This window comes from Anopheles merus, chromosome 3L (genome assembly GCF_017562075.2).
Source record: "Anopheles merus strain MAF chromosome 3L, AmerM5.1, whole genome shotgun sequence".
In the NCBI taxonomy this organism is placed as follows: Eukaryota; Metazoa; Arthropoda; class Insecta; order Diptera; family Culicidae; genus Anopheles; species Anopheles merus.
The window spans coordinates 19416794-19443870 of NC_054085.1; the positions used below are offsets into that span (position 1 = coordinate 19416794).

The window sequence follows — 27077 nt, forward strand, 5'->3', positions numbered from 1 at the left end:
AACAACGTTTACATTCGAAAGTGACTTGCAAAATACAGAGTTTTCAGTTATCGAAGATTTGAAGATTAATTTAGCATTATGTTTTTTTAACGCAACCAGTATTTGACGCTTATTTGACCAGAATGACGCTTATTAAAGGGTTTTTCTGCTTATATTCCAACCACAAGCGATAGAAATAATTTGTACGAATATTTGACGAGAAAAGAATGGCGATTTGATGAGTATTGTTTTTTTTACAAAAATGGAATTAAAATTTTAACGACTATTTCATTATTTTTTAAAATGAGAATAAAGTTACAAAGATACACAAAAACTTTATACAATAACACCTGTGCAAACTATATATAAACCATTCGTGTGCAATCCATGCCATAGGGGGCCGATAAGCGACAACCAAAAGGCGCTCTCTAGTCAGCTCTGTTCAACTGTTGTTCTAAAATAAAGGAAAACTAGTCTAATAAAGGAATAAAGGTGTCATGGAAGGAAAATCCTTTACATATTCTAAATAACTTAGACAGGAGAGAAGAAACCCCCTGGTAACAATGCTTTTGTTGGACAAAAATCGGAACGGAACAATATAAAAAATCAATGCAAACTACAAAACAACACACACACGTACGCTGCTGTCCTCGCGTACTGCAGAGTTTCGAGATAATGTGGGGGGGATAATGGGTGGGTGAAAACCCGTTTTAAAAAGAAACCATCTTAAACGCACTGAAACGGTATTGTGTAGTATGATTGTTGAATGTGTTACTTCCCCCAAAACCGGGGCAAAAAGAGATACAAACATATAAAAATGGCCGTGTTACAGCAGCGCTACTACTAGCATCGTTCCCTAATCGCCTGGTTTGGTAGAAATACAGCAGCAATGCGTAAGAGAAAAGTACAGAAAATACAGAACAAAAAACAAACATAAGATATATTTACGTGTGCGAAAGCAAAATTGTCAAACTCACCATTACAGACACAGCGCCTTCAAATGCAAGATGCAGACTTATAGGAAAGCAACCCCGGGCCCCCACCATTTCCTTCCCAACTATTTAAAAAAGCTGTACCGCCCCGTATATTGTGTAATAACAAACTACAAAAAGATAGTGCAACCAATAAAGAACAAATGCAACCAGTTATTTACAGCATTGTACGCGCGCGTTGTACAATATTATTTTCGTTTTTCTTTCCGCAATGGACCTGTCCATCTGTAATGGCCGAACGTTACCATTTATATAGTATTGTAACAAAATATGTCATCATCTTTATTTACGTTTCGTGTGTTCCGTTTGTCCGCAGTCATAAGAGTAGGGAAGATGGCGGCCGCTGTTTAGCGCTTTAAAAAAAAACCGCCCCGTTTTCCCTTTTTTTACCATCGCTCGCTTCTTTAGCCACATCATTAGCCGCTAAGTATACTCTACTAATTTGACAATCATTATTTCACCTAATGCGTAAAGCAACAGAATTGTGTGTGCAGGTCCTTTTTCCTTTCCCACCTCATAGTCACGACAATCAACGCTATCCTTAAAACACTGTTATTTCTTTTCCTTTTTTTGTTGCGAATAATGGTTCAAGAAACGCTTGCCTTTGCCTCTCCTTACTTAAGCTTAAGTACGGAAACCTTGCTTAAACATTAATACTTCCACATTGATTCTGTGTCACGGTGACTGTTCATGTCATTTGTTGTACTAAAAGCACAAACGTCATAGGTGTGATGCATGTTTTTCTCCCCTACAAACCCTGACAACAAAATGAAATAAAAACTTGGTGATAGAAAGTTTAACTTCTAAGACCATTTCTGCTTTTGTTTTTTTACAGGACAATGGTAGCTCTGTGCAGTTGTAAAAGCTATAGAAATAAATATCTCTTAAGGAACCCCTGTACTCCTGGATAGCTTAGTGAAGCAGTGTACGATCGCGCCGTTTCCACCTTGTCACGATTTTAGCTTCTACTTCTACAAAACAAAACAAGATAGATACCTTCTTACACATGAAATGAACGAAAAATTAGCTACATGTATATAGAGAGAGAGGGAAGATGTGTTGTTATGGTGTCAAAAGTAATGAAAATTGTCAAAAGAAACATAAAATAGACTAAACTCAAAATAAACAGATTAACTAAGCATAACAAAAATCGACCCCGCCCTCGTAACGCGCACTTACTAGCAAACGACGCTATGAAGCTTCCTCTACCGGCTTGTCATTATATCTTCATGCCCGTGTCGAGCTTAAGCGCCTGCTTTAACACCTCGTAGGTCGAGAAGGACACGGCCACCATCGGTATGGCGCGCAGATAGTTGATCGACATCCCCCGGTAAAGGCCCCGCATGATGCCGTTTTCGTTGTAGATAATCGATAGCGTTTTCCACATGCCCATGCTAAAGGTGAAAAAGAGGGTGAAGGGGAAAAGGGGGGAAGAAGGAAGGAAAATATTAAAAATTGGTCAGCATTTTTGTGATGCTTAAGACACACATAAATCACAAACTAAACGGTTCACTAAATGCACTACATATCCATTAATAAACATTAGTGTTACGATCTCGTAAAGAGCTAAATACAATATCTAAAACTATGATTTTAATTCAATTCAAAAATTAATGATTCATATAATTTGTTTTAAAATAAAACTAACTTTAGCTTCAACCGCTTAAACGATTAATTTTCATACAAATGCATCGGGACTCTCACGACGTCCCACTATGTTATGAAATGATGGGCATTAGCATTAGTCTTAATTTACTTCGCGCGCCTAATTTATGGAAGCTATCACTGAAAAGCGTTTGCATTTCATTGAATCGTTTTACATCATCAGCATCGCCCTCTCATCATTTGGGGTCGATCGAATGCCACAAGACGAATGACCTCAATGGGAATGACCACCAGAGCTTTATCAAGCCGGTTTTACTGCCCTATAAAGTTCAACCGCATTACCTTTGATCTGGCACAGATAGGCGGACCGCAGGCCGAACCCCCCCTGCTAGGCAGATGATCTTTCGGTATTAGGTATTTTATTTAATATTGTTATCAATGTGTTTAAGGAAGAGACGTTATAAGTTTAGATAAGAAATAAATTGGTTTATATTTTAAATTAAGCAAGCTTCTAATCATTTTCACATGATCAATCGATTGAAAGTGAAAATTGAACACGGAACAAATGAATGTAAAGCACAGAACAATCATAAGATCAATTGAAAATCACACACACATACACGAAATAAGCTAAACACAGGATGGGAAAAAGGTCTAAAAGTCCTTGAACATTTGGTAACAAGACTACAGGTTTTGTTTGATATTATGAATTAAAATTCTTTTTGTGTAGCATTAAGCTACAAGGCCGAATTTGATGTAAAACGAATCAATATTTTTATCGTTTCTACAGCTCATGCAAAAATACTACATATAAACACGTTTTTACAAACAAAATATTACTTAATAATGCGACGTCCATCACTTCACTAGCCGTATCTACAGCTTAAGAACCAATCTGCGTCAACTGTTGGGAACATGATCGCATGATCACGCAGACAGCACACAACAAAGACGGAAACGGACAAACGCGGAAGACAAACACATGCAAAGCGTGCAGAGAATGAGAAAACGGTTGCAGCACGCAGGTATATACCCACCTCCTGTGTTATGTTGCCGTACCGCAGAGCGTTTGTGTCGACGCGTTGTTAGTAGACGCATTGGTTTGGACGATCGGTTTGTTAATCGATCCACAGTTGCACCCACAAGTCAGAACGCGGTGAGAAACGGAGAGGAGGGCGGCACAATTGAGTTATTAGGCAGAGTTAACCACCGCGCACCGAACCGAACACCGGGCGGGCGGAGGGCGTAATGTAATTCAATTAGAAATAACCCCCATTAACAAACGATAAGCCAGGTGCGGGGTTTTATCGCTCACGAGGAAAAGTTATACAGAGGACGACGATCCAAAAAAAAAAACCAGACCCCATAAATCGAGGTAACAAACGGCAGCAGCCATCGCATATCGCGGGTGGAATGCCGCGGGAGAAAGTAGTACCGAATGCGCGCGTGCGGTAATTAACGTTGCACAGCCACAGTTGGTGCAGTCGACGTTGTTAAACGACGGACAGGAGGAGGTTTTTTTGTTTGGTGTCGCATTTTTTCCATCGATACAGCATCATGCCGTTATTGTACAATCGACCAAATAAGTGTCAGTGTGAGATGAAGAAGCGCAACAGAAACAGAATCGTACGAAGAAGTAATCGTGTCCATCACCAGAGCGTGTCATCGGTAGCGAGAGTAAGGAAAAATAGATAAAGTAGAATTAGTAAGTAGATCGAAAGTGAATTGTGTATTGTGACGAAACGCGGAGCAAAAAAAAAAAATGAAATCCAAAAGAAAAAAAAAACCTCACAATGACCATTGCATAAGCAGCACTTTTCGCTTTGTAAGGGAGGATGATGGACACCGAACACTAATGAGCGTTTTGCTTTTTTTTTTTTTTTTGTGCTGGCCCATTGGGCCCAAGCTTTAATTATTGTACAACGATTAAGAAACAGGTAGTGCTGATGAAAAGCTGTGGCTGATGTTGTTGGATGAACCTTCCGCGCAGGGATGTTTTGCTGCGTGATGGATGATGCGACGAGCAGCGCAAAGGAAAATCACCCGAAGCGAATTGCGTCATTAGTCTCGTTCTACACCTTGCAAGACAGTTTTGTTCCTCCCGCTATCCAGCGGTTGTGGCATGACGTGCAGGTTTGCGTAAATTAAGCCTGGGAAAATACAATTCCAAGTCAACAAGTCGCCCGCGTGCTAATTCGAAATGTTGGGCATGATTTAAAAGGCATGCGTAAGAAGTTTTTTTCAATAAAAATAGAATAAGCTGCCTACGCTATCAGCAACAAACTAATCGATAGCATCAACCAATTAACACGCTTCTTTTAATTATACGAAACGATCGTGAATTAGTAAAGCTCAGAACGATCATAAAAATCAAGTTAATTGCCACTAAAAAGTGCTAACGTTCGTTTAACCCTCACCTTTTCTGTAAAAGTTACTTCATCAGCATCGTTTATGTACAAAAAAATATATATATCAACCACCTGCACACTCCACCGCGGTGTGAAGTAAGAAGGAAAGATAATACACCATCCAACCTGTTTGGCTGTACTCATTCCTTCGTCTGCCTCTACCCTTCATTCTTCAACTTAAAGCAACCGGCAGCAAATAAAGCCAGGCCAGGAAATTCCTTCCGTCTTGTGAACGTTTTGCGCCAAAAATAAAAAATAAAATAAAAACAAAAAACCCCAAACAAGTTATCAACGGAGCGGCTAAAACGATCGAAAAGTTGAGCCGCCGATCGACGGCTTTTGGAAGGGTAAAGAGTCGTAAATGGAGAAATAATGATATCTACACATCCGGACGGGCAGACTGTTTTAGCCGTGTGTACACCTCGGCACCGAAATCGATCGTTTGCAAAAGCTCCAAACACCCATTAGCAGCCGCAGTTTTGGGCTCGGGAAGGGAAAGAGCTCTACTATTTCGTACACACCTGGGCTGCTGCGGCACAAGGCACCGTGCCGTGAATGCAAGGGGGGAATGCTCCTCTTTGTGGAATTCGTAAAATCTGTCTTTTAAAATTGGCATTGCGTAATCGTCTGCCTAAAGCTGCCTTCGTATTACGCTCCCCGAATGCCTTTCGAATGAATGTCACGATGGGTGACACATCCGCATCGTCCACAACACGGCCGATCCGAGGGGATCTTTGCTGCGTGTCAGCAGGTGAACTAAAATAGGTCAGGGATGTCGGCGGCGTTCAGCAATAATTTGATGCTTTTTAAAGTTAATAATAATGAATGTGTAAAAATTTAAATAAAATTTAAATTTAAATAAATCATTATTATATGTTCATCTACAGTTTTAGGACCGATTCTGCCGATAATTAATTTCAACAAGACATCCGATTTATAAACAAATGAACAGAACTGATTGCAAAAGAAAATTTAATGCTCACAGCCCTTTGGAGTTTGACAGCACTGTCTCAAATGAATGCTCACACGACTGGGAACCGGTACAGGAGGTTGGACACAACGGAGCCAGCAGCCTGCTCCTATCACACCCGCCGCTCTATTCTCAAACGACAGCGCTTCCCTTTTGCCTGAGACCGCGTGGCACTTGTTGGCATGTTTGGTGAGAAAGTTGTGTCCGCCAGCAATATGTGTGCGTGTGTGTCATCGCACGTGTCACCGCAAAACGAGAAACAAAACCCGTTTCACGATACCGGCTCACCTCGCAACACCCGAAGTGTGAAGCGTTATACATTTTCGGTCTCGATTCCCCCTTTAGAAGTCAACGATAATCGATAAGCGATACAAAAACCTCCAAGCAACTTTCCTTGAAGAGGAAGATCCTCTTCTTGGGGAGATGTGTGGTCAACGGCAAGCATCATTTGTTATGCAATTGCAAATATGCAAATATGCGACACGGCGAGCGCGCTCTCTCTCTCTCTCTCTCTCTCTCTCTCTCTCTCTCTCTCTCTCTCTCTATCTCTCTCTCTCACTCTCCCTCTATTCACGCTGCCACAACGGAAAGGAACAATTGTTCGACGCTATCGCACACCCTGGACGACCCATCATCCACCAAAGCTGGTCCCTTTGGAGGTCAACACTTCGACACCGATGTACCGATGTACCACCACCACACACCGATTAGCTAACAGTGTGCAACATGAATGAAGCAATGGTAAGCGATGGAAGGCGATGGCATGCAGAAGATATCGCTCGTTGTCAACTGCCGCATTATTGCTATCTACGCGTACAGGATCGCAGTGCGAGATTTCTTACCCAAATTTAGCCGTTTCCGGGTTCATCATTGCCAGCTGCATCCGCCTTCGGGTGACGTCCAGCGGGTAGGAGAACGATTGTGCGACCGCACCGGCAAATCCACCGCACAGTAACTTTGCCGGCACGCAAAGTACTAGCCCGCCTGGAGAGACAGCGAGAGTTTAGCAAACAATGCGATACAAAAGCGTTATTTGTGTTGTTATCATCCATTTATTTATCAATAAGCCTGCCACCCGCTTACCTGTGTTTCTGTCGCACTTTTTACACGTAATGCCCGGTGCGTACTTCATGCAGACAAACTTGAGCATCTCGAAGCAGTAGAACGAAAAGCCAGCGTACGGTACCATGCCCATCAGTGTCGGCACGAAACCACGGTAAAGGGCGCGCAGTCCACCTTCCTGGGTTTGGGGAAATGTTGAAAAAGCAAACATTTGAAACATAATCACACATTAATCATTTATAATAAATATGAATTGATAATTAATCATTTTTGTTTAGTATTTTGACTCATCATCTAGTTCAAGCGCTCTATATGCAATTGTGAGGCTGAATCAATGTTTATCTTGTTAATTATTCTTTTGTTTTTCGAGGGTTTGTTTGTTTGCAATTATAGTTTTTTTCTTCTTTTCATTTTAAATTTCTTTTTTCCTATTTAATTTAATGTTCATGTGTCAGTTACTTTATGTTTTACATTATATTTAACTGTATTTTTACCTTTTAATGAATATTTTTATCATTTTCCTATTCTTTTTAGTAAGAATTATTATTCGTTTTTCATTTTTCATTCCAATTGTTATTTTGTACTCAATGCTATTATTGTATTTCTTTTTTTTGTCAAATTTAATGTTAAATTTGATCTCATTGATGCTTTTTTTGTAGTTCATTTATAACATTCTAAAGGGATTTATTTTATTTTTCCTCATTTTTCTATTATTAATATTTTTTTAAATAGCTTATCTAAAACCGCGTATCTCCGAATCCGCATATACAGGGGTTTTCAGGGGTTCTCATAGCTGTGACTCTTTCTTATGGAAAATGAACTTTATGTAAAGGGAATTGGATTCGATGATACCCTGTTTAGATAAGCTCCTTAGAATTCCCTTTTGGATTTGTATAAAAAGGGTGCCATAAAGTATAATTCCTTTCAGAAAAGTTGATTTGGTGTAAAAAAAGAATCATAAAACTATCCCACAAGTATGCGAACCCCTGAAAACCCCTGTAGAAGGTATCGCGCATCTCAGGGAACACCTGAGATATATTAAATGTATGTTAAATATTACTTTTGATTGATTTTTTATCATTTTCTCATTCTTTTTCAAATTTCATTTTTCATTTCGATTGTAACTTTTTCATTCTGCTATTTAATGCTATTATTGTATCTCCTTGTTACTATCAAATTCAATGTTTAATTTTGACTTATTTATATTATTTTTAGAGTTCAGTCATAACATTCAAAAAGGATTTATTATATGTTTGCCTTTTTTCTATCATGTTTTTAAATTTTCTAGCTGTGAAATAGCTTTACACATAGCTTTTCAAGATTTCTAAACTTAAAAAAAATTATTAAATATTCGTCTAATATTCGATTTTTAAATGACTTCTGTGAGTGCATTATATCATACTTACCGTCCGGAAGATGCTCACGGCTGTATGCACAATACCGTTGTACCGATGCTCGCCGGTAACCTGGAAGGCAAGCCGCGCTCTTATCGTGTCCAGTGGATACGTCAAGGTGACTGCCGTCACGCCTGCGGCCGCACCGGCAATAAATTTGTCCGCGTGCTTGATCGGCAGGTTCGTGCCTAACGCTTTGCCCAGATACTGTTTGCAATAAGGGAAGTGTAATATGCAATTACAACAAATGAAATGGGTGCGTTCATCCCCGGTGTTTCATCGACTCACCTTTTTGTACACCTCGAATGCGGTGAACTGGGTGGCGGCGTACGGAAATATCCGTACCATCTGGGCCCCGTTGCCCTTGTACAGGGCGAAGAACGACTCCTTCTTGACGATGTGCTTCAGCCCGCTAAACACGCCGAGATGCTTGTAGTGGATCGAGTGGGCCTGCAGCAGGATCTTGATGCGATCGAGTGGCGCGACGGCCGTCTTCGAGCACATGCCGGCCACACCTGAAAAGGGCGAGAAGCAGGGCGGGGGACATGATTGCATGATTAGACTTTAAAAGACTGTCTGGTTTCGCTGGTGGAAGATGCTACGGAATGCTAATCATGTTGTGTGACATATAGCTAAACAAAACAAAGCCATTTTACACCTTTAAGGTTTGATAAATTCCAATGGTGTAGTAATGAAATAAGCCGGTCTCATGGTACAGTCGTCAACTCGTACGACTTAACAACATGCCCGTCATGGGTTCAAGCCCCAAATAGACCGTGCCGCCATATGTAGGACTGACTATCCTGCTATGGGGGGAAATCAATAAGTCACTGAAAGCCAACCCCACAAGTGTGTTGGCAGGCCTTGACCGGCATCGGTTGTTGAGCCAAAGAAGAAGAAGAAGTAATGAAATAAATGAATCTCATTCATCTCATAAATCTCATGCAATCGTTTTTAAATGCATTTAAAAATTGAGCTACAATTGAGCAGTGAAATCCACAGCATCGCACGCTTAAGCAGACTGACCAAGACCAGGGCACACACTCCGCGGCACGGCCGAACAATTACAGCGTGCAAAGTACACGCAGCGATTTGGTCAAGAAAAACCCGTTTACAGCCAATAAAACACAGATGAGTAAACAGCAGCAGTCACAGCCAAGTGCCGACAAAACGACAAATTAAAACGTCGAAATGGAAAGTGACAAGGTTGTAAATGCATGCAACAGTACAAACGTTCCTTCGTGTGAAGGAAAGGGAAGAGGAAAGAAAGGGAACAAAATAGCCACGAAAAAAAAACCAAAGATTCGTGTACAAAGTAAGGTCACGCTGGAGGAAGATGTGTGAAAAGATGAAATCAAAGTTGGCTGTATTGTTTGGCAATGGTGGTTTAGTAGTAGGGAAACACACACACACACACACGCATCGGGAAAGAAACGACTGTAAATATGACGGCCCTACTCTTCCCCTCCCTTCCTTCCTTTGGCGTTATTATTACCTGCTGGCGCGTTGTTGCAGGCAGGCTTAAGCGCTTTGCTGCAGCTACACCCCAAAAATCGCACCGACGAGGTCAAACAAAATTACTATTAAACTTTTGTGCGTTTTCCAATTTCATATTAAAAGAATTTACGATTTAAAGCCATTTTATGGACAAATCATTTACTGGTACATTAGATAATGGTTAAATGGAAGTCAATTTTTCAAAGTGATTCTTGTATCCAATTTTTAATTCTATTTTTTTTTTCATCTGCGATAGATAGTTGTAATAGTTTTCATTACAGGGTATTCCAGGAGTTCCCATAGCTGTGACACTTCCCATTACATTAAGTTCATTTTACCGAAGAAAGAGTCAAGGAAGTGTCCCACAACTATGAAAAACCCTTGAAAACCCTTCTTCTATTTCTTCTTCTTCTTCTTCTATTTGGCGTAACGTCCTACGCGGTCCTGCCGGCCTATACATACTTTCGAGACCTGGAAAACCCTGTATTTGATAAATATGGTTGTCATAAACCATTTTTTAGGTTGTATTTTTCTTTTATTATTCTTCAATCTCCGTTTATCATCTGTTTGCTACGGTCCAAAGTTTTAAATTTTCATAAAATAATGATAGAAGAAAACATATATACTAAATTAACATATTATTACTTTTATCAGAGGTAGTAAATAAAAACAAATAAAACAACAAACAAATAAAAACAAATATCAAAATACTTAAAAAAGACTAAAAAGACTAATAAAAAAGAAATATTAAATTAAGTTTAAGACCCGAAACTACATTGTATTACCGTTTTTAGTACCGGTAAAATAAGGAGCAATTTTTGCAATGAAAACGTTGCATAAAATCTTAAGCGTTGAATGTTCTTTTCTCATAAATTTGAAACAGCATTTTTTAATTTGTTCCAATTGATGTCCGAGATTGAAATATTATTTGTTTAAAAAAAATATTGAAAGAAATGTTGTTGTGTTAATTTGCTTTGAAATATATTATATAACTGTACCGAATGTCAAAATCAAAAATAATTAAACAAAAAAAGACTAATATCCTTTTAGGCCTATAAAACACAAAAATCTCCTCGGACTAGGATGCAGTATAAGGAAATTACCCAAAAGCGATTAAATTGTTCACAAGCATTCAATGAATGTTGTTGAACAACTGACAAAATCAATTTCTAAAACGATTGCATGCATTTCGAGCTGTAATTTTGTTATGTTTACATTTCCTCTTGTGTGGAAATATTACCAAAACTTTAACACTTGTTTGATTCGTTTTATTTCGTTAAGTTTTACTACGACAGAACAACTTATTAAATTCGATGTTTGTTTTTCATGAATGTAACTTAAATTTTAGCAATCTGATATTGATTATCATTTATAAATCTGCTTTCTGATTTCTTATGATTACTTTGAAACTTATTTATGAAACAATATTTTTATTATTGTCTTAAAAAACTGGCGTACAAAATTAATCAAATTGTCATTAGAAAAATACAAAAAAAGGAATATAATAAAAAGGAATAGATAAAAAAATTACTGTAGTTAAACTGTTAAACTAGAATAGGTCAAAAATTATACAATTGATGAAACAAAAAAATGCTTAAACATATTTAAATGATAAATAAGTCCATTTAAGAGTGTTGTATAAAGGAAACGGCTTTTATTTAAAAGCAAAAATAGGAAATAATATAAAAAAAAACAAGACAAAAAACACTGAAAGCTTAAAAACTCTTACTTACCTCCAGCTAGAAGATTTTTGAAGATAAACTCAACATTCTTCCTGGACTGCTCGGTCGCTGTTACTGAGGCCATGGTGGTGGTAGTTGATGCTGAAAGCTGTGTGTGTGTTTTTTTTTTCACTTTTTCCTATAAAAATCACTTTTCAATTTTCCACTCCCCACAAAAGGCACACTTTTTCTCGGCTGGAAACTGCGCTAAGAAGGGGGAGAAAAACACACACATAAGCAAACACATTGAAAACACACACATTAATGCATCTTCACACACACATAGATGCACACAAACAACACGCCACACTGTTTATGATTGTTTGCTAACACCGTGTCGGTGTCGTGTGCAGATATCGGGGAGGGGAGTGGGGGGAGAAGGCTTAGCGGAACTGCACCGGAACAAAACATAAGCCACGATATCGCACACAATTCTACTCGCACACACACACAAACACACGAAACAGGGGTGAAAAAGGGGAAACAACAAATTGAGGTAGCGCGTATTTATGCGTAGCCCCACGGCACCAGTAGGCCACGGAATGTTTTTTCTACCGTTTTGCACGAAACGAAAAAGAAAGAAGCACACCGAATGCGCTTCTTCATCGGATACTTTCTCTTATCAATGCACATACACACATTCACACGCCCGCAGGTTCCTAACTGTACGAACGAATCGCTGAAACAAATAACGGTCAAATGATGAGCAAATTGCCGAAGCAGGGCAAAGCGGGAAACTGGCAAACTGGCACACAAATCAGGACAAACGCGCACACGATCGATCGATCAATCGAATTGTAGCAGAACTCGTGGTGCTGCTGCTGCTGCGAGGTGGAGATGGTGCGGAGGTTGTACATTGAACCCCGGCGGCTACACCACCATCGTCGTGATTACACCACTGGGGGAGGGAAACAATACCACGACGACGCACCACTTATCACGCACGCGGGCAGTCTGCCGTAACCCCCCGGCGCATCTGCGTCACCAAAATGACCCGGCCGTCCGGTCGGGAGCGCGCGGACACGTCGCAAAAATACGCAAAAGCACACCCGCCGGAGCCGGTTTTTCGGAATTTTTGGTGAACTAAGCGTCTTTCCCAGCGAAAAAAAGGGGGTGAACAAGAAATGTCATCCCCACCGAAACAAAAAGGGGGTGGGTGATGAAAAATAAATGATCAATGAAACTCACTGAATGTTGCACCAAAACAGATTATTCATACAAACACACACACTAGCGCGCCCACGAGAGATTTTCACACAGAGAGGAGAAAGTTTGTTTAAACCGCGCACCACACGGACACACACACAAACCCTCTCTCCCCAAACCTTGATCCCGATCGCTGTGTGTGGCTGGATTCTTTCACCTTGACGCACACACGACGGCGGCCCGCTTTCGACGATTCCCCTGGTGTGCCACTGAAGCCGGGCTGCAGTGGATGGTAGAAAGGCGGCGGCGACGGCGACGGCGGGGGGTCGATTGGTTCGAATTCCAATGTAGGTAGGCCGCGTCACACGCACTACGAAGGGGGTCGGATCGGATCGCACAACTGACCGCAACCGGGCGCGTGTCACTCCTCGGCGAGCTGCTGGCAACAAATAGTGGCCGATTGGGATTGGACCGTCCACGTTCCGGTCGTAAACAGGTCTTTTTTTCTGCGGGCGCAAGCGGTGGGAGTCGAATGTAAACAACGGCCGCTGTGGAATGACAGCTGGTCACTGTCAGGTTCGCGGTACAGCTCCGCCCAAAAAAGTTGCAGAAGGTGGTGTAATTTTGGATGATATTTGGACTAGTTTTGGAACCAAGGTCGGAGTTGGTGCTGATGAGAAAAGTCTCTAAAATGTTATTCGTAGAACCGGTACTGAACGTATCTCATGGTAAATTTTTATACAAGCATTTTCTGGGGGAGATCTGGTGGACTATCTAACATAGTGATGGGTCATCTGAATCCACTAATGGTTCGATGGACTCGGGTGCAGATAGGCCAGAATCGATTCCGGCTCATGTGTGCAACGAGTTTAGTAGGTTCATATAAAGCATATGCAATTTCGACCCGTGGGAGCAACGAGTTCAATTGGTTTATACGAGTTCGATAGGTTCATAGCAGTTGAATAGGTTCATTAGGCTCATACAAGTTCAATAGGATCATACAAGTTCAATAGGTTCAGTAGGTTCAGTTCATCGTTTTTTTATCACTGAAAGCCAAGAAGAAGAAGAAGAAGAAGAAGAATAAGAATCATAAGAAGAAGAAGAAGAAGAATAAGAATCATAAGAAGAATAAGAAGAAGAAGAAGAAGAAGAAGAAGAAGAAGAAGAAGAAGAAGAAGAAGAAGAAGAAGAAGAAGAAGAAGAAGAAGAAGAAGAAGATTCATCACTTTCGCTATCTACCTACCTGCACTTACCGAATTCGTATGCACCCACCAAACCTCTAAACCCTCATCTAAACCCACAGAATCTACTGAACCTATTGGACTCACGGTTCGGAGTCGCACACGGTTCGGAGTCGCATATGGTTCGGCAAACTTACTAAATCTACTGGAACCAAAATTACTATCCAAGAGCGCTCCGGGTCACGTTTGGATGGCTTCGACCAGGTAGGTTCGAATCAACCCGCCCATAACTAATCTGACACCTACAAACTCAAATATCGATCGATTCCTATCGGAATGTCGCGCTGTATCAACGGTAAATTTTTAATGGTTTTAAAAGAAAAAAATACAATAATAGCTCTGTTTTGTATAAATTTGATTCTCCGTAACGCTCTTGGTTTGGCAACTACTGTATGCCATGCTGAAACGTCAAACAATTACAAAACGTGCCGTCTGTCAAGCCGAGCCGATCCGTCATCGTATTTGTACGACGAGCCGCGTGTTGCGGTGTCTGTTTTTATTTGCGTCGTGTAAATTGCCAACTTCTCGTTGCGGTTTTTTCGGCACCGTAGTGGTTTTCCCTCTCCTCAGTTTTTCACACCGCCCCGAAAAACTGTGAGCCAACATGCCGAAAGTGAGCTCCCGGCCGGGGCCGCCCCGGAAGATGTCGATGAACAAGTCGACCCACTCGATGAACCCGGACCGGTCCACCGAGGGCCTGAAGGGGGTGGCCAAGCCGCGTACGAAGGCCACCATCAAGCGGCTGCAGATGTACCGGAACTTTAAGGCGAAGCGGGACCGCCGGGGTAAGATCGTGACGCCCGCCCCGTTCCAGGGGTGGGTCAGCAGCGGTACGGTGGCGCGCGTCGAACCGTCCCCCAAGTGGTTCGCCAACTCGCGCGTCATCTCGCAAAAGTCGCTGCAGAAGTTCCAGGAAGAGATGGGCAAGGCGGTGAAGGACCCGTACAAGGTGATCATGAAGCCGACCAACCTGCCGATCACGCTGCTGAACGAGTCGGCCCGCTACCAGCGGGTGCATCTGCTCGACACGGAAAGCTACGACACGACGTTCGGCAAGAAGAAGCTGCGCAAGCGGCCGACGCTGAAGGTGCGCGATCTGGAGGACCTGACGCGCACGGCGGAAGAGTCGGCGGAGCAGTACGACGAGTCGAAGGATCACGACATCGAGCGGGACGACGGCGGGGTGAAGGATGCGGTGCGGGAGTACATTTTCGCCGCCGGCGGCAGCAAGCGCATCTGGAACGAGCTGCACAAGGTGGTGGACTCGGCGGACGTGCTGCTGCAGGTGCTGGATGCGCGCGACCCGATGGGCACGCGCTCGAAGTACATCGAGACGTTCCTGCGCAAGGAGAAACCGCACAAGCATCTGTTCTTCGTGCTGAACAAGGTCGACCTGGTGCCGATCTGGGTGACGCAGCGCTGGGTCGCGATACTGAGCAAGGAGTACCCGACGATCGCGTTCCACGCCTCGCTCACGCACCCGTTCGGCAAGGGTGCGCTGATCAATCTGCTGCGCCAGATCGGCAAGCTGCACGTGGACAAGAAGCAGATCAGCGTCGGCTTCATCGGCTACCCGAACGTGGGCAAGTCGTCCGTCATCAACGCGCTGCGCAGCAAGAAGGTGTGCAAGGTGGCACCGATCGCGGGCGAAACGAAGGTGTGGCAGTACATCACGCTGATGAAGCGCATCTTCCTGATCGACTGCCCGGGCGTCGTCTACCCGACCGCGGAAACCGACACGGAGAAGGTGCTGAAGGCGGTGGTGCGGGTCGAGCTGGTCAACAACCCGGAGGACTACATCGAGGAGGTGCTGAAGCGCATCCGCAAGGAGTACGTGGTGAAGACGTACGGCGTGACCGAGTGGACGGACCATATCGATTTCCTCGAGCAGATTGCGCGCAAGACGGGCAAACTGCTGAAGAAGGGCGAGCCGGACGTGCAGACGGTGGCGAAGATGATACTGAACGATTGGCAGCGCGGCCGGCTCCCGTTCTACGTGGCACCGGAAGGGTTCGAGGTGCCGAAATCGTTCCACGAGCAGCAGCAGCAGCAGGAAGCCGTTGTCGACGAGGAGGCGGACGCGCTGAACCGAACACTTCAGCCGGACGAGGACCAGAAGAGCACGTACTCGGGCGTGACGGCAACGCCGACCATCCCGGACACGGTCAAGAAGGGCCGCGAGCTGTTCCAGATACAGGACTTCCGCAAGATCAAGGTCAACCTGGAGTTTGAAAGCGAGGACGTGCGCGAAATCGACAAGATCGATCTGGAGCTGCTGGAGAAGCTGAAGGAGGAGAAGAAGGCGGAGGCGAAGGCGAAGCGAGCGAACCGGAAGAAGGCGGCGAAGGAGGCCGGCGAGGAGGATGAAGATTCGTCCGGCATTAGCGATTTCTACTCGGAGGATGAGTACGACGAGCAGCAGGGCAGGGTGGTGCATCGCAGCGCCAAGGAGAAGGGCGAGCTTACGAAGAAGAAACAGAAACCGGCGGAAGATGTCGCGCCAGCCAAGCAGCAGACTGAGGAGCAGCCGGAAACGAGCGGCAAGAAGGCGGCCAAGCTTACCTCCAAGCAGAAGCGGGCGATCGAGCGTGCCGGCAAGCGGAAAAAGATTGGCAGCAACTTCTACGAAACACACAACGTCAAGAACCGCAACCGGAACAAGAAGGCAAAGATGGACGATTGAGGTGGTTCTTACTGTTAATGTTCTTCCCAAACTCAACCCGCGCGATTGATAATAAAAGTTTAGTTTAAAGTGAACACATGTACACACATATTTTACATTTTATATAAATTCAGAAGAAAAAACGCGCTTCTATTGCTCTTCCTCATCTTCCTCTTCGATGGTACAACGTTCGACTGACCTGGGACAGGCTGAGGTCACTAACCGCCGGTATCGGATCTTTGCTTCGCAGCGTCGGCAAATACTCGGGATCTTTCCGCAGCAAACACTGGCCCTCGTACGGGCAGTCGCAAAAGTTGGCCACACGCATCGTGCGCTGCGTTTCCACCGCTCCCTGCCGCGTGCTGTGTTTCGCGCAGTGCCGCCTCACGTTCCACCCCCGGTCGAGCGGTGTTTCCACCCGCTGCTGGCAGCACAACCCGTCCGGAAAGCGGAACTCGCAGCGCACGATACTGTTGCCGTCCGCCACAGTCGTCCGCTCGTCCACGTCCGGCATCATGGCGAGCCCGAGCGAAGGGTAGACGAGAAACGCAAACAGCGTCACGGCGACCAGGGCAAGGATCGGCACGAAGAGCGCAAAGTATTTGTCCGGCAGGTAGGTCAGCCCGAGCCGGTCGAACCAGACGGTCGGCACGAACGCCCACAGCACGTACAGCAGGAAGAGCGTCTGGAAGAGCAGATAGAGCGCGAAGCCGTAGATCGCCCGGCCCGGCGTCGGTGCGGGCGTGTGTTCCGGCATGGTCCGGTATCTAGTAATGTTCGTACCGGTCCGACTTCGGCGGACCGAACTGGTCGAGCGTTTCGCAGCACAGGAGCAGCAGCTCGCAGAAGGAGGTGACGCCGACGCGCACGTTTTTCGCCTGCTCGCCGCCCAGCCGCAGCAGCAGATGGTTCTCCTCCAGTGTGATCGTTTTGTGGACGAAACTACGCTTCGGCTCGCTGTCTACCCGCAGCACATCGTACGCTATTTCCGCCTCGCGCTTCGTGGGAAAGGGAATCTTGATGGAGCTGAAATCGGTTACCATAGGGTGGTGAGTGATTATGGAAGAATATTGGTAAAAGAATTCCTTACACTTCAATATTTGCAGCAGCACACATGTTTCGAGGGGGGGACTTTTTCGCTTCGAAGTCGTGATCTTGATAACCACACATGAACCGGGGTGCAGTTTGTTTACATTCTGTCAAGCACACATCAGCCAAAGGAAGAATCCGCCCATTTGCTGAATGGTGGCCGGAATTTGAAGTTTGTTTGTGAAGCTATTTGAATGGAATTATTATTTTTTTCATTTCACGTGATTTAAGTGTGCTTTTGAGGGGTTTTTAGTGTGTATTTTACCTCGCAACTATTGTTTATCCAAAGTATATCTTGCACACTGTGCTTGTATCGTGCTTCATGTCCGCGTGCGCAGAACTCCAGATGTTTACATCCGTTATTTCAAAGATTGTAAAAGGTATGACAGAAAAAATGCATATTTTTGTACGAAATGAATAAACATCAAAATTATTAAAATTAACATAAAACAGATTAAAATTAAAACCAAATATTTTCTCCATAAAATGTCATCGCACATGACCTTGCGGGTTCGCCCACTGTGTTTCATCACTCAACATCGTCGTGCAGCTTGCTGCGGGCTCTCGCCTGTGTCTGTTCTGCAAACGCTTGTGGGTTGGTCGTGGAAGCGGAGTAAAATCGGCAGCTTTTTCCTCGGGAAAGGGCCCGCTGTGTGTGTTTGTTTGTGTGTTTCCCGGCGTATCCCATTGAAGTGGTGAATCAGCCGTGTGAAGGAATTTTAAAAGTAATTGTTAAGCAACATCGATCGAAATAGTTGTGCGGAGTGAAGCTGGAACAACAAGAGAAGAACGTCACCATCTCGGTGTGATGATGATGATGATGATGGTGATGGTGATGCGCCCAAGAATCACCCCTGCCCCCGCTGTCTGCTGTGTGTATGTGTGTGCAAGTCGTACAGTACGACGCGATGTTTAGACAAGTTTTATCACGGCAAAGAAAGCAATCGAAAGCCGAAGAGAGAAGTGAGGGAAGAAGAAGCAGTAGCTGGCTCTTTGTTGCGTTCTATGCGCTCTAATCCATAGTCCATAGTGCATCATCGCTCCTTCCTTGTGTGTGTGTGTTCAGCAACTGAGCATCGTCATCAACATCATCAACGGGGGAAGAATGACAGCATCCTTCCCTTGCGGGTAGAGTCGAAGTGTGTGTGTGTGTTGTGTCTATTCTCCTACCTGCACCGATGATTGCACCTTCTGCTTACACCTCGTTCTTGGTGCATTTATCTACAGGGCAGCTTACACACGCACACAACCACACACACACACACGCACACACTGATGCCCATTGTGTGTGTCTGTTCCTGGACGCGCACTGAAAAGAAGAAAGCAAGCGGAGGAAGGCGGGGTGCAGGCCAAGAGTTCATGGCTGATATTGGGTGTTGTGTGCGGTAATCGGATCATCGCCATCATCACCATCATCATTCGTCAGTCTTCGCGACCTTCACACACAGAGAAAGGAGAAAAAAGAAGCGTGCGAGCGAGCGAGCGATAGAAAAAGAACGAAGAGCGTGCGAGAAGTGTGAAAAACACAACGTGTAAAATCTCCCTCTGGGTGTGTGTTTGTGTGTGTTAGTGTCGGTGTTAGACAGTATTCTTGGAGGAGGAAGAAAACACACTGCTCAAACACATCACACACGGGTTTGGCACACGGGACAGCTGCTGCTCTGGACAGGGAGTTGCTGAAGGGTAGCTTTTTTTTTTTTGCTTCATCCCACTAATAGAGTCATCGTGTCGTGACACTCACGCGAAAGTGTAGTTGATCCCTGGCATCACAGTGTCTGTTCGCGTGAGGAGCAATTCACCGCAAAACCATCTGCCAGGATAAATACAGAAAAGTGAAGCTACGAACCGCCGATCGATTGCTGGCGAGAAGAGCACACGGGCATTACCCAACACACGCCTCTCAAGTCTGCCGGGATCAAAGTAACCATACACACACGCCCAAGCCTTAACCGTCCGCAACTAGAATCTCCCGGAGTGCTTGGTGGGTGGGTGGCACTGCTGCTCCCGGGGCGACGGTAGGGCTATTCCCTCGGTTTTTTCTTTTCGTCACACGGTAAAACCGGGCGGTGGCTGTGTGGCACTCCACACAGTCTCCATCCGTACAGCGCACGGCGGCACACTGGGCACCCGGGTACGGCTCTGTCGGCAAACGATGGCGGAGGTGGGCACCAGCTCGAGCGGCGACGGCGAGTCGGCCGCACCGGACAAACCGAAGGGTTCGGTCAAGTTCACCGAGGCCGACCTGGCCGCCATCAAGCAGACGAGCGATACGCTGAAGGTGAGTGGAGAGGGGTGGTTGAGTAAAAGGGAGACGGGGTAGCACTTCCTCAGGGCAGCGGAAAGATTGAAATTTGGATGAATCGCTTTAACTTCTTGCTGTAACACATGTGGTCCATGCGACGCATGCAAGAAGCACGTAAGAAAAGATTCAAAGATGTGCGTTTTTCCAAATTTTTATAATTTGTGGATCATACTGGTAGAGTTCATCGTATTATATAATTAATGTCGTGCCCCAAAACAACACAAATGTACATGTGATGTATTTCGTTTGAAAACCGCGACTTACGCGGACTCTCCGCGGTCCCCTTGCACGAATAGTGTCGTCGCTCGGGGAAAACAGCCTGTACTGGAAAAAATCAATATTTGCGCCCCATCGCCTTTGCGTCTCGCTCCACACCATCATCCAAGAGTGCGTGGTGTGGTACGCGCGCTAGAAAGAGAGGCTAGGTGCACACGGAGAAATGGTTGAAGTTTGCCAAAGTGTGCCCAGCGAGCGTGCAACTGTCCTCGTCCTGCACACACACACACACACACACACACACACACACACACACACACACACACACACACACACACACACACACGCACTTACACGCCCGGAGTATGGGGTGGGAGAGAAGGCACCACAGACATGCTGAGCGAAAATCATCATCATCATCATTCCCCTTGCCCCGAAAGGGAAGGAAGGTGATGGCGTGCGAGCGGTGCTAGAACAAGAATGACATGCGATATGTGCCCGTGTTGCTTGCCGAAGACGAAGTGCAGGCGCATGGGGTAGAGGGTGGAATCGACGGACGGATGTTTGCCGACCGACACGATGGTGTGATTGACCGGTTGCCCTTTTTGGTGGCTTTTCCAGTTACCGGTGGAGTTTTTTTTGTCTCATGAAACGCTCAAAATATCCGTCTTATTGGATTTTATTGGAGAGAAGACTGCCAGGAACAGATGACGATGATTTTCCAACAGAAAAATCAAGACATTCTGCAAACTAACGAAACGTCCAGGTGACGACCTCTCTTTACTTTTGTTCTCCAATATCGTCCGTCTGCTTTACTTATTCTATTTTTCCCGTTGGTTTTCATTTGTTTTTGTTTTTTAGCGCAACCCCAAGATGGACTTTAGCAAAGCGGACCTGCTGAAGCTGCTCAGCTATCTCGAGGGCGAGCTGCAGGCACGCGACGTCGTGATTGCCGTGCTCAAGACGGAAAAGATCAAACAGCTGCTGACGGCGCCGCGGTACAGCAAGCCGCCGAACCTGAACGATCCGCACGCGGCCCTGTTCCGCGACCAGCTCGCGGCAAGCGGCAACATCGCGAGCCGCCAGTCCTCATTTCAGGCGGCCCATTCCGAGCACGAGATGCGGCTGATGAGCGACCAGCGGACGGGGGTGCGCGAGCAGATGGATTCGCTCGCCGCACTCGTGATGCAGCAGCGCCAGGCGCAGGCCAAGATGATCGAGGCGCTGAAGGACGCGGAGGAGCGGCACAAGCGCGTCGTGCAGGAGCTGTACGACGAGCGGCGCAAGCACGAGCACACGACCGCCCAGGGCGACGACATTACGTACGGGCTGGAGATCGAGCGGTCGCGCCTCAAGCAGGAGCTGGACCACGAGAAGGACCAGCACAAGGTGCTGGAGGTCGAGCTGAAGAAGGTGCAGGAGCAGTTCGAGGCGGAGAAGAACCGGCAGAAGCAGATCGTGCTGCTGCTGCTGGCGGAGCGCAAGAAGATCATCATCAAGTACATCGAGGAGCGGAAGCGGAGCGAAGACCTGGCGCAAATACTGTCCGAGGAGAAGCAGCGGGTCGACACGATCGCGGAGGGGCTGGAGGAGGAGAGCAAAAAGTCGCTCCGGATGGAGGCGGAGCTGGAGAAGCAGGCGCAGCAGTTCGAGCTGGAGCGGAAGCTGCTGCACCAAAGCCTGGCCAAGGAGGAGAAACGGTATGTGAGCAAAGGTTTCTTTTTTGTTTTTTTCCCCTGGGGAAGGGTTTATGTTCCTATGTTGCGGCGAGCGGCGTGAACACACATTGTGCGCACATTGGGCATCATGTTTTGCGAACACAGATAGAACCCAGTGTGGAAGCTGTCAAGAACGTTTGTCCATGATCGGGTGTGCGTGTTCTGATCGTTGCATACAAGAGGGCGCCAGGGTGCAGCTTGTCATTTAGCAAGGGACGCCTCTCCGTTTCCCGCGTGTAGCTGTCATTGGCATTTCCGCAGTTCCTTCGATACAGTGCTGTTGTGCGGTGGTGGTTGTTCTTTCGTAAATTTACTTTAATAACTTTGCTGCATCGCTGGTGATAATGTTCAGTTCCCTGCATGCTTATCAGGAACATGCGGAACGTGTGTGTCTGTGATAAGAGTTTGTGTAGAGATAAAAGAGATTCTACTGACCTTCCTGGAGATGATGGCTTGGAGGGGCTTCCGCACTGTTGGCACGTGCACACCTCTTATCGAGGGCTTGAAACGCTTCCAACAAACGCTCTGTCATGAAATAGGTTAACAATTGTATTATTGTATTGTAGTTCCATTTTCAATTCTATAACGTGCTTCACCGCTCTTCTCTTCTCGCAGGGTAAAGGAACAAGAGGTAGAAATACAGCAGCTAAAGGCGGAAATTGAATTGCTCCGCAAGCAAACCGGTATACGGCATCCGCTTGTAGCGCCGCAGCTACCCACCAAACCGGGCGGGCTCGTACCGTCCCGGCCATCGATCGGTGGCGCTGGACCTGGTGGCGTACCCTCCGTCGGTGCTGCGGGAAGTCCATCCTCGCTGGGAGCGGCTGGTAAGTTTCTTAAAGATAGGGGGAGATAGTGATGGGAAAAATGAAGTATTCGTCGGAATCGATTACGGATAGCTTCGAAGTTTTCTGGAATCGATTCCGAAGAGTAGGTCCAGATTCAGTTTCCGGAATCGGTATTGGCTCCGGAATCGGAATTGGCTCTGGAATCGAAATCGGTTCCGGAATCGGAATCGGTTCCGGAATTGGCTCTGGAATCGGAATCGGTTCCGGAATCGGAATCGGTTCCGGAATCGGAATAGGTTCCGGAATCGAAATCATTTTCGGAATCAGAATCGTTTCCTGAGTCGGAATTGGCTCCGAAATTAGAATTGGATTCGAAATCAAAGTTGGTTTCGGCATCTCCATAAGAATAGGTGTTTGGCTCCACTGTTACAATGTGTAGATAGTCGCATAGAATCCAAATGTACTCATTTCGCTTCCGAAAGATTGCGGAGCTAATTTGAATTCTGGGGTCAATTCTGATTCCGATTTCGATTCAGATTCCGGAGCCAATTTCGATTCCTGAATCGATTTCCGATCTGGAGTCAAATACGGAATCTGTTCCGGATTCGGTTCCGAATTCGGTTCCGATTTCGGTTCCAAAAAAGGGATCGTATTCGGGTAGGTCCGATTCCGAGTTCTCACCACTAATTCTTAAATATCCTTGATATTTGATCAGGAAGCATTTCCCGTTTTGGATTTTTAGATATAACAAAATGCGATACTGTTGCTCATATTCTTCGAATCGTTTCAAGTGTTCTTGGAAATATTGTAGTTTAAAAAAAATCACTATCCGGTCCTGTTCTATGCTCTTTCACAGTCACTTCAGGATCGATAGGTATACCGGGGCAAATGATTAGTAGCATGGCGACGAAAGTTGTCCAGCCGACCGCAACCGTATCGAGCGTTCCTGTTACCGCACCAAGTAAAGTGTTTTACCTACTGCCAATGTTTGTCTGTTTGTTTGTGTGTGTATTTTTAAATGACGAAGCTCATTGTTTTGTTTTTGTGGCTCATTTCCGGAGACTGTATTTTCTGAATTAATATCTATTTATTTTTAAATTTGCTTGTGTGTGTTTGTTGCTTATATGTGTTGCCAAATGTTTTAGCTTGTTTAACTTAGTTTTGCGAATTGTGACGCATGCGGTGTGCTGACGACAACAACATTACTGACATCTTTTTTTTGCATTCGCTTTCCTTTTAGCAACCGGAATCGCTCGCTCGGTCTCACCGGGGCAACTAATCCGACAGACGGCCATTTCGCAACTTTCCGTCACCTCGCCCCCCTTGGTCGGTGCAGCTGCTCCGGCAGCTGGAGCCGGTGTAGCGGCAGGAGCAATTGGCACCACGCCTCCCGTACCAGCCGGCGCGTCACCGGACACCTACGCCAACACACCGGCCGGAAAGGTAAGTCATCGTACAGCCTGCGCGAAGTAGCTCGCACGCACGACGCTGCGTTTTCATACCGCCACACAGTGTATATGTAACCCTTATTCCCCGATCAAAACAATCAATCATGTTCTCACCGTACTATTTGTGCCTGTATTAGATATGAGTTTTTTTTTCCTGTTTTGTTTTGTTTTGTTTTTGTGTGTTTGTTTCCTTTCTTGTTTTCTGGTTTGGTTTTGGGTTTTCATTGTTTTTCATCATTGCATCGCGGAAATAAAGGAGGGGAAAATGATTTGTTGGGTGATTCCGTTTTGCCAAACGCATGTCTGCCGAGTTGATGCAATCAATAGGTATTTTCCCTCTTTTTGCTTTGCGCCCGCCGCTTCTTGTTTATGCTTTGTTTGATCAAACTTAGTTTGTTGTGTTTTGGTTTTCACATTGGCTTCAAAGACACTAGTCTTATTATTCCGTTTCGTTGGCTAATTGAATTACTAATAGCATTTTAAAGAAGAATCACAGGTTTTAATTGCTGATAGGTTTTTGTTTTATAATTTAACTATCTTTTTTCATACGCCATTTTTTCATAGTTTGAACCAAGGTGGAATATAGAGGAGGTGTCTTCTTAGTATTTGTATACAGACAGTAGCCGCAATATCACGTTGAAAATACCGATTTATAAAGTGTAGATGCAAAATACAAGTTTTTAGAGCTATACAAATATTTGTAAAACGAAAACAATTTATTTATCATACCCGTATACCAGGAACATTTGTCGCATTTGACAACTGCCGTCGATCCTGGTTTTGTGTTTATAAAACCTTGATCGCTAAATGTTCTGTATGACGACACCTCCTTTCTACTCACTTTGAGTTTGAACAGTACAGTTTTTAATTTTGTATACACCACTGATTTAGTTTCTCTCCTCATCTAGCTGCTAAGTATACGATCATTATTACCGATAGCGAAACGCACAAAAACAGGCGTTTAACCCCTTTTCTAATTAGCTAATTTTATTTTTCTCATTTTGTTTTCCTTCCTATATATTAAACAAAATTCAACTCCACTCCAATGCAAAATCAATCGTTAACTGTTAATTGTGTCAAAAAAAAAAAAAAAAAAAACAATACGCGGATTGAAAATTGCTGTTTGCTGCAACAAATGCGTTCCAAATGCAAATAATGCTTTTACCTGCTTTGCGCGCGGCCAATACTAATCGCTGCAGTGAATTGAACGGGGGAATTTGTTATTGTTTGCAATTTGAGTTTCAATGTTAGTTTTTTTCAACACAAAATGTTTAATAAATGATATGCTACAGGTTGTATTTAATTTTACTGTAAAAAAACAATTTCCTTCGCCATTTTGTGCTGTTTGTACAGTGTACAAATGTTCTTCTAAAATAAGTTAAATGTTTTCACAACAAAAAATTAACCAACGGGGAAAGTGTACATAGAAAGACTAAAGAAAGGAATGTCGTGCCTACTATGCGCGTAATAGAGTAATAAATATTGGATGATGTGTGTTAATTAGAAGTGACGATATAAATTACGATAAAAAAGGGAACACGTTGCTTTAGTTGATTTTGATCTTACACTAGAATTTTATAGTTATGTTGGGCTTCCCCCATCTTATTGTACATGTTTAGTTTGGCGCGTTGTACCGCACTGTAGGTGTTTGTTTTTGGAGTAGCGTTTATTGTTTTATGTTCCAATGAAAAGCAATAGCCATTTAACTAACATTAGGGAGGATTGTTTTTACATGGGTACCAAACTGTTCCCGCTGTAACGGGCAGCAAACGACACACAGGCGATGTGTAATGCGACCGACTAACCCTGCCGAATGTAATTTCAAGCAAACAGCAACACACTTACACCATCCACCCTCCCTTTTTTAACACACGAAAAGAAACAAAACCAAAACGGAATTGAAAAAAAAAGTAAAAATTTCACCAACGAACTTGTTTTCTGCACATCCACCTTTATAACGTTCGAACCCAACTCTTCTGCCCATCCATGGAACCATCCCCGGCTCCGGCAACAGATGGCGGCGAGTGCGGCGGGCGTGCGTAAGGCGGCCACAACGGCGATCGGCGGCGGCGGCGGATCAGCAGCAACAGCAGCGGCAGGAAGTCCAATGTCCGGCTCGACGGCAACCATCAAGAAGACAATAATACTGCCGGTCGGGGGGCGCGGCGTACCGCCACCGATCCCGCCCAACAAGCCGCAGATACCGCCGAAGCTGTCCGGCGTGTCGGCTGTCGCTGCCGTGGCAGCGGGTGCCGTCTCTTCCCGCATACCCTTTCTCAGCAATAGTGGCGGCAGCAGCAGCAGTAGCAGCAGCAGCAGTGGTAGTAGCACCGGTTCGATCAACAGCAGCACCACTACCCCTGTTAGTCCCGTCAGCAGTAGTATCGGCGGCAGTAACGCACTCAGTAGCAGCACCGCCTGTAACAGCAGCAGCAGCAGCAGCAGCAACAGCTCGTCCGCCACCAGTAGTAGTAACAGTGTAGCAAGCAGCAGCGGCAGCATTATTAACAGCAACACTAGTGCGCAACAGCCATGTCCACCATCCCACAACACCACCACTGGCACAGCTATCACTACCGCCATGAACATAAACACTACCAACACCACCACCACCCCTCCCAGCAGCACCAATAATAGTAATAATGCCGCCAGTGCGCCAAACGCCTTACTGCAGCAGCAACAGCAACATCATACTCATCCCGTACCGCCGCTCTACACGCATCATCCGCATCACGTTTCCCATCTTGCTCATGGTTCGTTCGGAGTTTTGCACACCAGCACGAGACTTCGGCAGTAGCAGCTGCTGCCTCGTCTCGCGCAGGGGAGGCAAGGAAAGCAC

General features: G+C 45.3%; 5 protein-coding genes across 17 annotated transcripts in view; 2 read left to right on the forward strand and 3 right to left on the reverse strand.

Moving 5' to 3' along the window:
• Positions 1–1227: 1227 nt before the first annotated feature.
• Positions 1228–13333, reverse strand: LOC121599902 (graves disease carrier protein homolog). Of its 9 annotated transcripts, none has more exons than XM_041928037.1 (7): positions 13180–13333; positions 11641–11830; positions 8699–8925; positions 8423–8617; positions 7038–7194; positions 6796–6938; positions 1228–2367 (listed from the first exon to the last, which is right to left on the reverse strand). In XM_041928037.1, the coding sequence occupies exons 2-7, from the start codon at positions 11711–11713 to the stop codon at positions 2191–2193; spliced, it is 972 nt and encodes a 323-aa protein (XP_041783971.1). In that variant the 5' UTR covers positions 11714–11830; positions 13180–13333; the 3' UTR covers positions 1228–2190. The 9 variants fall into 9 exon arrangements, with proteins under 9 accessions (XP_041783971.1, XP_041783972.1, XP_041783968.1 ...); XM_041928038.1 differs by having other exon boundaries at positions 11641–11835; XM_041928034.1 differs by having other exon boundaries at positions 13002–13333.
• Positions 13334–14449: 1116 nt separating this feature from the next.
• Positions 14450–16772, forward strand: LOC121598506 (nucleolar GTP-binding protein 2). The gene has a single exon (XM_041925458.1). The coding sequence runs from the start codon at positions 14620–14622 to the stop codon at positions 16696–16698; it is 2079 nt and encodes a 692-aa protein (XP_041781392.1). The 5' UTR covers positions 14450–14619; the 3' UTR covers positions 16699–16772.
• Positions 16773–16782: 10 nt separating this feature from the next.
• LOC121598516 lies at positions 16783–17434 on the reverse strand. The gene has a single exon (XM_041925483.1). It carries the CDS (start codon positions 17432–17434, stop codon positions 16841–16843), a length of 594 nt encoding a protein of 197 aa, XP_041781417.1. The 3' UTR covers positions 16783–16840.
• A 10-nt stretch (positions 17435–17444) lies between these two features.
• LOC121598518 (EKC/KEOPS complex subunit LAGE3) lies at positions 17445–18137 on the reverse strand. Its single transcript, XM_041925487.1, has 3 exons — positions 18032–18137; positions 17768–17952; positions 17445–17703 (listed from the first exon to the last, which is right to left on the reverse strand). The coding sequence occupies exons 2-3, from the start codon at positions 17845–17847 to the stop codon at positions 17445–17447; spliced, it is 339 nt and encodes a 112-aa protein (XP_041781421.1). The 5' UTR covers positions 17848–17952; positions 18032–18137.
• A 154-nt stretch (positions 18138–18291) lies between these two features.
• LOC121598505 (CTTNBP2 N-terminal-like protein) overlaps positions 18292–27077 on the forward strand; it is a 28402-nt gene continuing 19616 nt past the window's right edge. For 2 of the 5 annotated variants that reach the window (XR_006005579.1, XM_041925453.1), the window contains exons 1-7: positions 18292–18491; positions 19485–20044; positions 21146–21984; positions 22618–22829; positions 23647–23751; positions 24031–24233; positions 26253–26991. Coding sequence is in view for 4 of the 5 variants with exons in the window: in XM_041925453.1 (XP_041781387.1) it covers positions 19919–20044; positions 21146–21984; positions 22618–22829; positions 23647–23751; positions 24031–24233; positions 26253–26991 (2224 nt within the window). In the remaining variant the exon portion in view is untranslated. Of the gene's footprint in view, positions 18492–19484; positions 20045–20905; positions 21051–21145; positions 21985–22617; positions 22830–23646; positions 23752–24030; positions 24234–26252; positions 26992–27077 lie in introns of those variants that run through there. The other 3 variants (XM_041925457.1, XM_041925456.1, XM_041925454.1) reach the window with 3 other exon arrangements.

What these genes read in the sequence shown, in the direction of transcription:
- LOC121599902 (XM_041928037.1), bottom strand. Translation starts at nt 11,713, where the DNA reads ATGGCCTCAGTAACAGCGACCGAGCAGTCCAGGAAGAATGTTGAGTTT. An exon ending in CATTCGAGGTGTACAAAAAG is followed by an intron (nt 8,618 to 8,698) that starts GTGAGTCGATGA and finishes TATTGCAAACAG; the next exon opens with TATCTGGGCAAAGCGTTAGG. An exon ending in CGGAAACGGCTAAATTTGGG is followed by an intron (nt 2,368 to 6,795) that starts TAAGAAATCTCG and finishes TTTTTCACCTTT; the next exon opens with AGCATGGGCATGTGGAAAAC.
- LOC121598506 (XM_041925458.1), top strand. Translation starts at nt 14,620, where the DNA reads ATGCCGAAAGTGAGCTCCCGGCCGGGGCCGCCCCGGAAGATGTCGATG.
- LOC121598516 (XM_041925483.1), bottom strand. Translation starts at nt 17,434, where the DNA reads ATGCCGGAACACACGCCCGCACCGACGCCGGGCCGGGCGATCTACGGC.
- LOC121598518 (XM_041925487.1), bottom strand. Translation starts at nt 17,847, where the DNA reads ATGTGTGGTTATCAAGATCACGACTTCGAAGCGAAAAAGTCCCCCCCT. An exon ending in GCTGCTGCAAATATTGAAGT is followed by an intron (nt 17,704 to 17,767) that starts GTAAGGAATTCT and finishes AACCGATTTCAG; the next exon opens with CTCCATCAAGATTCCCTTTC.